Genomic DNA, 12,698 nt, shown 5'->3' with positions numbered 1-12,698 from the left:
AGCAAATCTGCAAGAGAAAGCAATTCATTTTGATGAATTTGGGAGTCGGCGATGAATGATATGGTTTCATGCCACATCGACGATATCTTACGAATTAAAGTACGAATTACGCTATCACTACGAATTAAAGCCAGCCACGCTTTCGCATGCACTTTCCCCCCGTTGCTTCTAACGTCGTCCCCACTGGGACGACGCTATCATGAAAAGCGCCGGCAGCAGGGAGTGAATGCTTCGTCTGCGTCTCGCTCCAACAAATAACCAAAGCTCGCAACCTCCAATACTAAATGTGCCCGAAGACGTCTTACACGATGCCACGCTGTCTTGACACAACCACTGTTTGCACACGCGGCAGATGACCTCTAAAGCAGGGTGCGCGGCTGTGCATGCGTTCAGCCACGCTTACAGCCATCCACAGCCACAGCCGAGACATGCGGCAACTTGCCCCCACCCGCCCTCTCACGCACGCTTGATGGCATTACCGCGAGCGAGCGAGCTCCGCTCCCCCTCTGTCCCTTTGCTCGCACGAGAAGGCAGCACTCGTGAAGCCACCATCTTTCTTGTCTTATCCCCGCAAACTCGCACCTAAAGCACACAGTGTGCTGGACGCGATAGGTTCTTGTCACACTTGGACTTTATACCGTATTTACTCGCATAATGATCAGACTTCCTTGTCAGAAAAATTGACGCAAAATCAGGTGTGCGATCATTACGCGGGTTAAATTTCTCGCGAAAAGAACAAAAATCCTGTGCCACACTCTCCAAAACCCTGCTTCGTATGAAATGAGCGGGAATGCTGTGTATTGTGACAAACAGTAGCGACGGTTTGTTGAAGCAGAAGTGACGAAAGTAAATTAGGTTACTAGTGGACTCAGCAAAAGATGAACGATGACTGCCGCACTGAGAAAAATACTATACGCTTTTGCTTAGAAAAAGTAAAAAAGCATCTCAGCAATTATAAATCGCATTTTAACATTTCACCTTGTTCTCGTTTTACTCATAATCTGCCAGCCCCCTGCAGCCCCCTCGTTGCGCGCGCCACCTAGCGGCTGCCCAACATTAGTGAGACGTGCCGCATGCTTCCGTCGGAGCACCTGTTCTTTTTACACCGTGGTTCAGGCTCTTCATTTGGGGAGCAGGGCTCATTTCGACTCAAAACTCATTCGGAATCGGACTGCGAGGGCATTGTTGGTGCCGTTTGACGCAGACTGTTGATGAGAAAGACTTCTTGCAGCTAAGAGAGCACTGTATGGAATGCATACTAAACAAACGAGCACAGTATGGCAGAACACTGTCTGGAATGCGAATTCAACAATCAAGACCGGGCCATGCATGGTGTTGGCGGAATGGATGGATGGGATGATTGTGATGTTGATGTGACATCACAATTCGTGCAAAGCCTCCAAGATCGACATTTGCAGTTATATCTCTGAGGTGCATTGCTATGACCAAGGCAAGGCCTTAGGGATTACCGTTTAGCGTGTAATCTCTGAGGCCATACTTGATGTCTCGTCGAGGTTGCCAGAGCAGATAATGGCGGCAGAGTCACCATACGCTACAGCCACAGACGGAGTTTGGATAATTGAATGTAGAGCTGGTGGCTGTCCGAAATATTGGTTATCTTTGCACATTAAGTCTTTGGGGCCATTAGCGGTGCCGTGAAGCTGTCCAAATTACCGAGCATGTCCGGATTATCGGTATCCAATTTATCGGTCGGCGACTGCATCTGGCATCATTATAAGTGGGTTCGAATGTATGAAATGTTGATTTAACGAAGCAAATTGGTGATTTTACCAAGTCATTATAATGAGGTTTAACTGTATTTTAAAAAAGAAATCGGGCTTCGAATATTGAATTGAATATTGAAATTTGGAATCTTAAACTAAGGGAAATATAAAGGTTGTGTGGGCTCGCAACAAAAGGCTCATTTACGTTATTTGTTACTACTAATACCATTAACAATGAAAAGTCCTGTCAATTAAGAAGCTTGCAAGTCATAAGTAAAGAAAAAGTGATTGTACCTGCTGAATGATTACAGTGGCAGCAATTAAACAAAACAGCACATAGTACTGTTCAAAGGAACAGTGAGTGTGATCTTTTTTGATTTATCATAAAGGGCTAAGGGAAGATGCGTAGTAAAAGCAGATTCAAATAGCTTTAATGTTTTCCTGGCCCTTGTTAGATTAACTTTTTCAAATGCACCTTGCCATTAAAACACCTAGCCATTTCATTAACTTGCCCAATGCATGACTGCAATGCAGAGGCTTGTGTGTTGTCAGTGAACATGCAGCTGTGCAGTTATATTTTGGGGCTGATTAATTCTTGTACATGGCCTGTATGGTGGCCTATATGGTGTGAGGCTGTATGGTGTGAGGTGGTATGGCAATGGCCTGTGGTGTGAGGCTACATGGGTGGCTGTTCATTTTCGCGACAAGATATCGCCCGTGCATTCTGCTTGCTTTGTCATTGGTTGATGTTGGGATGACTTCTGTTGCCTTTCTGACAAAGCATTTTTCTTCTTTTTTTGGTTTGGCTTTCAGCTGGAGAGGAGTCAGAAAAGGCAGAAGAAGGCAAGGAAGGAACAGAGCCCTCGCTCTCTGCAGCTGAGGTCAAGCTGGAAAAGCCTAGCAGCTCTGAGGTAAGGCTTTAGGGTCATTTGTGCACTGCTAGGTCAAATACCCTATTTGCATGAGCATGATGTTAATTCTTTTTATGTGCTTAATTGCCATCTTTAGAATGCACTTCATGTTTTGTTTGGAGCTGTGCTCCAAGTGAAACACCCAATCCAGAATGATTCCAGAGCCATCTGCTACAGCACCTTTGTTGCACCAGCACTGCTTTGAGGCACCCCTCATGGTAGCCCAGTGGCTATGGCTATGACTATGGCTATGGCATTGGACTGCTGAGCTTGAGGTCTCAGGTTCGATTGGGGCAGGACACTACAGCGTGTCTCATAATCGTATCGTGGTTCTTTCGCATAAAACCCCAGTGTTTGATTTAACTTTAATTAACCTGTTGTCTCAGGAAAACTCCTCTGCCTCGGCTGAAGGTGCCCCGACTGCTGCCAGCAGCACTGGTGCTGCGGCCACGCCCGCCGGAGGAGGGGAACCCGAGGACAAAGCGAAAGCAGCCAAGCTTGGTGAGGAGCCTTCCAAGGAGAGCCCCGATGCGCCGGACCAGGAGTCCATGGAAGAGCCCAAAGCACCCGAGACGGACCGCGACCGTCTTGTCAAAGATGCACAACTTTCCACGGCAGCTGCAGCTGCTCTGGGTGCAGCGGCTGTCAAGGCAAAGGTGTGGGGCAGTGCTGCTTGTCATTTTGGTTTGAAAGCGTGCATGTACCGTATTTACCCAATTCTAAGGTGCACCTTTTTTCCCCCAAGACGATACTTCTGAAAACTGCCTGCCCTCTACAGCCAGATAAAAAAAAAAAAAGAAGGAAAAAAGAAAACTGAAACCATGTTTACGACACTGCCAACAGCCTGATATGAGTGTCAGCGTCATTGTCATTGTCATCACGAGATGGTGACAGAACTCGTATAGGTTGGCGACGATCACACACTGGTTTCATCAGAAGCTGATTAAAAATGTTGCAGTTTTACATGCTGAGCTAGCGACAACAGAGCCATGTCTCCTCTGTGCTTTGCAGGACAAACTGGTGAATTACTTAGCTGTGGACCAGCATCCTGTTCATTATTATTGCAAAGTAATTCAAGAAATGCTGAGTATCAACTGTAATGAACTATACCAATGACTTTAATGAAAAAATACATTCTGCGGTGGTAAATGCTGCAGGTTTCATCTGATCCTGATTACGACAATCAGGGATGTAGTTAGATTTAAGTGCACATAATTTGCACATAATGCAACTTCTTTCGTATAGAGCAGTCAAGTACGCAGTGCTGTTGTGCTTAGCATGCAAGTTCATCTGTTGCTTGTGACTAGGTCTGTAAATGTTGCATCTTGTGGTTGTCACTTTTAGCACCTGGCAGCTGTGGAAGAGCGCAAGATCAAGTCCCTTGTGGCGCTTCTGGTTGAAACGCAAATGAAGAAGCTGGAGATTAAGCTACGACACTTCGAGGAACTGGAAGCTATTATGGATCGTGAGAGGGAAACGGTTGGTGGATTGCTCTATTGTGTGTTTTTAATGTTTGCAAATGCATTTTGCACTGTATATCAAATGTTTGACAGGTCATTCGGTAGTTGTGTGCATTTGAAAAAGGGTTGCAGCCTTTGACGAGGGTATACAGAAGTCCTTAATAAAAACTTTCAGATGCGGAATTTGGGACAATCTTATCAGAGCCTCCAAAGTTCTGTAATTTTTGTACTTCCTGAGAACTTTAATTTCTTGAGAATGGCAATTCATCACATGCTACTCTTCAGCACTACATGTCACAGCAAAGAAAAGCAACCATCAGTTCACTACCTGGAAGCAAGTTTTAAATTTTGAAATGCTTATAATGCTCATTGTAATCACCAGCCTTCTCACTGCTATCAAACTTCTTACTGTATTTACTCGCATATTGATCGCACTTTCTTGTTAAAAAAAATTGACACAAATTGAGGGGTGTGATCATTACACGGGTTAAATTTCTCGCAAAAAAAAAAAATTGACAACAGGTAAAAAAATAGGTGGCTGCCTTTGTATGTAGTGCTGGACACCAAAGCAAAAATGGCGGCCTGCGGAGCAAGCCGAACGCGCTGAACGCGATTTTCTTTCTTCTCGTGAGTACATTACATGCATTGAAACAGTTTCTTCCTTATCAGTAATGAATAATATCGTTAATATCAGCAAGTTTGCGGCAATAACGTAGCCATGTCCACTTTGAGGGGGCAGAAACAGATGGCGCTTAGCTGCCAGTGACATAGAAACACATGGCGGGCATGCTGCGGGAACTGCGGCATCTGTCTTCACTACTATCCTAATACGGCACGTTTCCGCCAAGAGTGGGTGAATATCTTAGCTGTGTTACAAGCGTCGGCATATCAATGGGGTTCACTTCTAACGTATCAGTGTAAACGTGGCTGCTATCGTTGCTGCTCGCGATTTGTTGCGTGCCCACGAGTGCAGACGAGAAGAATCAAAAGGTGCCTTTTTTTGTTGTTGCTGTTGTTGTTGACCACAACCATTATAAAGCCTACACATAATAAAGGCAAGTTTGGTTGTAGCTTTCTTTTTGTCGTTGAAGTGCGGGAAGTGATGAAAGGAATGAAGTGGGGCATCTGCTTAAGAATGTTTGGTGCGTGTAGACCGCTTGGTTTGTCTTGAAGAGTCGTTTACGTAGCATTCAACAGATAGTGCGATCATTATTAGCTAGATTTGGCACACGACATATCGTTGCGGCAAGTTCGGGGTGCGATCATTACATGGGAAATAAAACACACAAAAAAAGGAATTTTGACGACAAAATTCAGGGGTGCGATCATTACGTGAGTGCGATCATTATGCGAGTAAATACGGTAATTCCATCATTGCGTTCTACATTTATGCAAGGCCACTTGCTCATCTTTTTGTCACCCCCCCCCCCCCCTTTTTTTTTGCTACTGCTCCATTAGAGACTGTCAAAGAGGAATGCAACAGTTGAACAATTTTTCAAACTTGTAGGTGGCCAGGGAAGTGTCTGAAAAATTGGTCTGTGTGAAGAAATACGTAGTCAGCGACTGATAACTCGGATGTAAGGGGAGCTGCCAAAAAGTCCAAATATTTGTCCAGTCAAATTGGATTGGCAGATTACAGTTCTTGAATGACAAAGAGGTTGGTCCTGGTGGTGTACAAATGCTGTAGACTTTTGTTACTCAACTCCAGTTTATTCAATTCCAACCGAAGACTTTCGCCGGATAATTTGAACTAGACCAATCAGCAAATGGGGGCCCCTATGGTGACCCCATTTGCGACCCTTTTAGTGGCAGCACCATCTCAGCAGAGCTGAGAGGACAGTGAATGCATTGAACATATGTCGAAATCTCCCATCGAAAACGACTATTTCGGGCCTTCCCTAGGAAAATTTTCAAGCAATAACAGTAGCTCACAATGTCTTATTACGGTATTCACGCATTTCTAACGTGCATTTTTTCTTTCTTAAAGGGAGACGCTCCTCGAAAGAACATTTCTTTCGTAATTGTACTAGAGATTCGAAAATCCACCTATTAAAGAGCATTTATTTCAAACAGATCTCAAATATGTCATTAGTTTCTGTGTAGCTGCTTAGTTCTCGAGTTAAGTCTTACACAATGGCAAAATAGAGCAATATTGTGGGCACTTTATTGTGTAATAAATTTTAGCAGCACACTTTGTGCTGTAGCTTATTTTTTAGCTCTTTGTAGACCGCAAAGTGCCGATATCTATTCAAACAGCATGTACAATTACTGGAACTATAAAGAATTAGGATACTTCTAATATTTTTTCACAATCACATGAAATTATTCTTGTACACTTAAAATTGTCTTATGCTAACGAAATTTGGCATACATACTCTTGAGAATAGGTACAGTGCTATTATCTACTTGAAATTGCAATATCTCCAAGCAGTAAGTTGCAAAGTACATGGTTATATTTCAGAGAATTGGGAAAATAAATCAGTTGGAATGTTATAATTTTTGTGCATAGTTTCAGTAGTTCTACACACTGTTTGGCTAGATATCGGCACTTTGCGATCTACAAAGAGCTAAACAAGCTACAGCACCATGCGTCTTGTGAAAATTAATTACATAGAAAAGTGCCCATAAAGATGACTATATTTTGCCATTATGCATCACATGACTCTAAACTATAACGGCTACACAAAAGGTAGTGCCATATCTGAAAGCTGCATAGAAAACTTTATACTTGACTGAATTTTGAAACGTCGAATACAATAAGTAAAAGTTGTTTCGATGAGCGTCTCCCCTTAAAAATATGGTGCGAAAACCGCGTATGTATGCTTTGCTACACAACATGGATGTTTTGCAGAGAAGCTGACTTTCAAAACCATGCGGCAAAGCTAACATTTAAAAAAATACAGCCATTATTGTGCAACATATACTGCATTTACTCGAATCTAGGCCTGCTCGGATTCTAATCCGACCCCCAAATGTCCGAAGCCAGAAAAAATTTTTTCAAATCTTATCTCGAATGTAGGCTGATCAAGAAAGTGAGGACAGCGTTAACAAGATGAAAACAGCATTTATATAATATGAACATGCTGAGCTCACTTTACGTCATCATTGCTGCTAGCCTCGTCACTATAGCCCAGACCACACTTGTGCTTGTGGACACATGCAAGCTTGCGTCCACGCACTTATGCATGCGTAATGTGGCTCGGCTCGCACACGTCAAAATGCAGCATGATCTTGGTGAACAGCTCCTCTCTATTATCGTGCACTTATCTTACCACTGTCATCTCCTCGTCACGACACATGAAAAAGCGTGTCCTGTTGCCCCCTCCAGCAATGGATGTTTTTCTCATCAATGCTGAAGTCGGCTCGAACGGTTGATGGTGTCTCTGCGGCTAGCACAACTTTTCGTTTGAAAGCGGCACTAAAGTGGCATTGCCTGTTTGGCGCCATTACGATGACGCCACGCTAGGGGCCACACCACACCATATTTCTCTATGGCCGCACGTCGATATGACACAGGTCAGAATGGCGACGTCGCTTGTGTACTTCAATTGGCTACTGGCGTGGCTAGTAGTGGCTGCGATGCTGACTTTTATGCAAAGCATATTAACGTAGGTTTCGGGCCTTCGCGAGACGCCCGGCGGTGGCCACCATTGACCCTGAAGTGGGGTCACGTGACATGATGCACGTGATGACGTCACACAGGCTGCAGATGGGGCCTCATATCGCGCCGTCGGTCGCCTTCCGGCGGTGGCCACCATTGACCTTCAAGTGACCTTCAAGTAGGTCACGTGACATGACGTCACGTGATGACGTCACACCGGCTGCAGATGGGGCCTCATATCGCGCCGTCAGTCGCCTCCCGGCGGTGGCCACCATTGACCCTGAAGTGACATCACATGATGTAACGTCACGTGATGACGTCACACCGGCTGCAGATGGGGCCTCATATCGCGCCGTCGGACGTCGCCCGGCGGAGGCCTCCACGCTTCGGTTCGCGCCGTCGCGTGCGACGCGGCGGCGGCACCACCATCGCTGCATCACGTGATATGTGACGTCACGCGAGGGATGAAGCGGCGCGCGCCCGCCGTCGCGTCAGTCTCTGTGCCCGTGTCAACATGCCTCCAAACGCTAAGGACGTTAATAATAGGAATGCAAAACGAAGGCTGCAGCGTGCTACGGAAACCGATGAAGAACGCGAAGAACGCCTAGCCAAGCGGCGCGCTCAATATGCGGCTCGACGACAACGCAACATGCTTCGCATCCACTGGGCTTAACCTTCATAAGCCTCCAATTTTTCTAGATCGCACTAGCTATGCACCATATTTATCATTTTCAATTACAAATTGGCGCGTTTCTTTTTTTAAATACTCGAATCTAAGCCGACCCTAGAATTAGGTATATGATTAATTTAAAAAAAAAGTTCAGTACCATTCCACTCTGCGAAGAAGAATGACCAGCGAAGCTGTGTATGTAGGCCGCTTAATGGCGAACTGCACCTCCACCGGGCGTTGGCCCAGCATTGTACTATCTTCAGGATTGGCCCACGTATGGGGGAGTGCTTAACACCTGCTTCACCTCCAGCACAGGTCCCGGTATTGCGCTATCTTGAGATTGGCCCGCGTATGGGGAGTACTTAACGCCTGCGTCACCTCCGCCGTGTGCCGGCTCAGCATTACACTACCTTTGGAATTTTTTTCTACACACAGACACAATAGTGGGAAAAGTAGCCCATAACAGCTTCACTGTATGACAATTTTGTTGACTACAAAGCATAACTTTCCTGTACTTTATTTGCTGTGAAATAAACTTTTTTTTTGTCCCCCTAGTTGGTGAAAAAGACTGCATATTTGCAAAACCTATAGTATTTGTAATTGAAAAATATTTCATTTGCACTTCATTTTTATTATCCAAATTAGCTTCGAAATGAGAGATTTATATTCACACTCCTAGTTTAAAGTTTGTCCTATATGACTAAGTCTTGGCAAGCCATAATTGATGCAGAAACAAGAGACTAGTGATTTCCGCTGATGACTGTGGCAATGTGAACTCCACCACTTTGTTTCAGTAGAACGCTAGCACCGCTCTTGCTCTTTTCTGACGCACATGTGTAGTGTTCAGCATGCTCCAAGGGTCTTCACAATTATCAGTGTGTGGCCAAGTACCAGATACAGTCGAACCCGGCTATATCGAACTCACAAAAAAACGCCTATCAGTTCAATATAGAGCATAATTCGATATAAGCCTGCTAAATAATTGGATGTCGTAAAAGCACATACCATTTATAAAATCACTTTATTGATGAAACTACTTTAGTTTCGCATGAAATAGTCCTGCATTTTCTTCTGCTTGGGCAATTTCACTGCCTGCGACGCAGGCACTTCTCCACATTGTCTTAGGAGTTGGAGCAGCTGAGGCCAAAACCTTCCACATTCGCGCAGAAGCACCAGTCTAGTGCGAGTGCACCAATCACTTCGGAGGATGTGGGCAAATGACATTCGTTGCTTTCCTTATTGTGCCCACTTTCGCTTGTGCTCGGTACGATGTTGGCATTGTAGTCTTCGTGTTCGGGCTCTCCTGTGGTTGTGACACCATCATCTGCACTCACAAACTCATCCACCGTTCATTTGTCAACAGCTTCTGGAAATTCTGACAGCTCACTCGAAACTTCGGCAACACAGGCAATGGCTTTGTCACATTCATCAGAATTTACAGTCATCACCAAGCACGCGGAAGCTGGCACGGTTGAAGCAATTTCAGATGAACCACTCGCACATGGCCATGCGTACGCGTCGGGTGTCACGGGCACCGGGTCACGAATTTGCCAGCTTTAGCCATAATCTCCCCCTTATTCTTCAAGATCGTGCTGCGAGCGCTCCTCGGAATCTTGCACGCTGCGGGGACATCCGATTTCTCACCTCGTCCGAAGCAATTTATGATTTCGATCTTCACGACGAAAGGCGAATTCTGCCACTTCATCACGACAATACTGCGGAAGAAGGCCCACAAGGCTCACACACAATGAACCAGAAAAGCAGCGAGACAACTCGCACTTTTGCCATCTTGCACGACAAGGGGACAAGAGCCTCTGATTGGCTGTCTGAGCAAGCGCTGCTGGCGGGCCAGGATCATTTTTTGCAGGGGGGATGTCGACGTCTCGTCCAAGGCAGCATGGTCACGGTAGGGAGAGTGCTAGGATTGAGCCGCACCACTGGGTTTCCCCGCCACCGTGAGGGAAAGCCAACTTCTGAGGGCACTTTTCCGCCGCTTGACATTCGATATATCGGGAGTCGCTGCTATCTTTGTTCGATTTAAGCGTAATTTTTGCTATATATACCCATTGTAACTGTACCGTGTCCAGAAATTGTTCGATATATAGAATAATTCGATGTAAATGGGTTTGATATAGTCAGGTTCAACTGTACCTCCGAATTAAAAAGCGTTTGATACCACTAAATAAGGCGTATGCCTGCCAGGACCATAGGGGGAGTCCGAATTGTAGATCTTGATGAGGTAATTGGACAAGGCAACTTCATTTCTGCATTGGTGTTGCACCAACTCAAACACATGCATAACCTTTTGCTTGCTTTGCATGAATATGACTGCAAGCTTGTGCTTTGTGCAGACAGCTTCATGCAAGCCCTGCTTGTGCAGGAAACGAAAAAGTAATGAACCAGTTTCTTTCTTCTCATTGCCTGGAACCACAGCTGGAGTACCAGCGGCAGCAGCTGATCCAGGAGCGGCAGCAGTTCCACCTTGAGCAGTTGCGAGCAGCTGAGTTCCGGGCTCGACAGCAGGCACACGCCATGATGATGGCTCAGCAGGGTGGTGCTACAGCGCAGCCCACGGCAGCCCCTGCACCCCCGGGGGCTCCACCCGCAGCTCCACCACCTACAGCAGCAGGAGGAGGGGGCCCCACGCCAGACGGAGGAGGAGACCCAGGTCAGCACCCACCGCGAACTGGCAGTGGCCCTCCCCTACCTTCCCCGCACCCACAGCAGCAGTCGCAGCAGCAGCAGTTACCGCCACAGCAGCAGCGTAGCCCTTACTACCCAGGCTACGGGTCTACTCCACCTCCAGTGGGCGGGCCCCGACCATACCCGCCCACTGGGGGTGGGCCCCCGGGCGGTTACGGGGCTGCTCCTTACCCACAGCCCAGTGGTGAGCAGGCATTCCGAGTACCCCTTGGCAGCAGCCCCCAGCCAGGGGGAGCGGGTGGTGTGCGAAGTCCCGGCTTGATGCACCCGTCTGCAGCACCTCCTCCCACCTCTCCCATGGGGCAGCAGCTCCCCTCAGGTGAGCAGCGCTAGGCACATCTCCTATGTCAGCACAGCAGTAATGTGACGTCTCTCGCAGTTGTGTTGTACAGCCTTTGTAAAAACAAAATTAAACCTCTGTGTGCCTGAGTGCAGCCTTTCCAAGACCTATACTTGGCCTCCTGTTGTGTTTACGCTGTGCGAAAGCTGTGAAGGTGCAGATGTACGTTCGTTCCTTGCCCCTAAGCTCCCAGGGTTTTATAACACCTAGAGTTTCATGAGCCACAATTCACCAGCACTCATGCTCCTAATGGTTTCATTTATTTTGGCAAGGGCTGTACCACTGCTGTCACTTCAGTTCTTTCTCCATGAGGTTCCACTGTCATGTTTTACGTGGAGCACCCAAGCAGGTCCATTCACAGTTGTGCTTTGTGTATTCTTTTCAATTAGCTTACACAATTCCATCACAGTGAACTGTGAATTGCATCTGTATTATTTTTTGCCTCAATGAAATCTGAAATACCAAGGCAACAGCTTGACAAAGCTTATGGAAGGGATGCATTTTATTTGGAAAGCCAGCCATTGCATGCCCTATCAGATGTAGACATTCCCATTTTGGAAATTTAGATATAAGAAGCTGGAACCCAAATTTTTCCCCCACTGCAACCTATAGCTCAGCTAGATGAAAATCAGAACCAAGAAGAGGGCATGTGCATGCTGGCTGGTTCATGACTGGAGCTAAAACGGTACATAAAAATGAGCAAAAGCAGCACCGACATAAGAACTGTTGTCTATTGCTCTTGTCATCTCATTCTCTGCTCTGGTTTTGTTCTCCCAGACAGAACCAGCACTGCTGACACATGAAACGTTATATGCAACAGATAACACCTTAAGACCACCAACTGTGTCACATTGTTTGTTCTGGTTCACTTTCCTGCAGCATTGGCAGCACTGTTGTAATCAGTGCAAGTGGCCCCTTGACTCCTGTCACTCATCGGCACATATAAGAGCCCGCAATAAGCTGATCGCAACTCAAATAGAATCCAGGTGTGCCTGTGGTGTCGAATGTGGCAGAAATGTGTGCTGTTGTTTGTGTGTCTTAGATAAAAGCTGGATAGGAGCACATTTCGTTGCATCATCTGGCTTGCCTTTTGCCATACTCATGCAAGCTGGAGGAACTAAAGCCCGACGGGTAGGAGTGCACAAATATCAGACACTATCAAATGCGAGGCAAGTGCAGGTCTAGGAGCAATATTCTCGATTTATTTATTTATTTATTTATTTATTTATTTATTTATTTATTTATTTATTGTACCTTCGGGGCCAATAGTGTTACACAGGGGAGTGGGT

The 12,698-nt window shown here is 46.1% G+C and overlaps 1 protein-coding gene across 6 annotated transcripts in view; it reads left to right on the top strand.

The window, feature by feature from the left end:
- The window catches only part of mor (SWI/SNF- related protein mor), a 77,692-nt gene that overhangs the window by 51,840 nt on the left and 13,154 nt on the right, over nt 1-12,698 (top strand). For 5 of the 6 annotated variants that reach the window (XM_050178323.3, XM_050178322.3, XM_050178321.3 and 2 more), the window contains exons 20-23: nt 2,538-2,635; nt 3,022-3,291; nt 3,980-4,114; nt 10,800-11,388. In XM_050178323.3, the coding sequence (XP_050034280.2) occupies nt 2,538-2,635; nt 3,022-3,291; nt 3,980-4,114; nt 10,800-11,388 (1,092 nt within the window). The remainder of the gene's footprint in view (nt 1-2,537; nt 2,636-3,021; nt 3,292-3,979; nt 4,115-10,799; nt 11,389-12,698) is intronic. The other variant, XM_055070893.2, reaches the window with a different exon arrangement.

Source organism: Dermacentor andersoni, chromosome 5, assembly GCF_023375885.2.
Source record: "Dermacentor andersoni chromosome 5, qqDerAnde1_hic_scaffold, whole genome shotgun sequence".
Taxonomy (NCBI): Eukaryota; Metazoa; Arthropoda; class Arachnida; order Ixodida; family Ixodidae; genus Dermacentor; species Dermacentor andersoni.
Note: the sequence above shows the minus strand (reverse complement) of the source record. Positions and strands in the feature narration are given on the sequence as shown.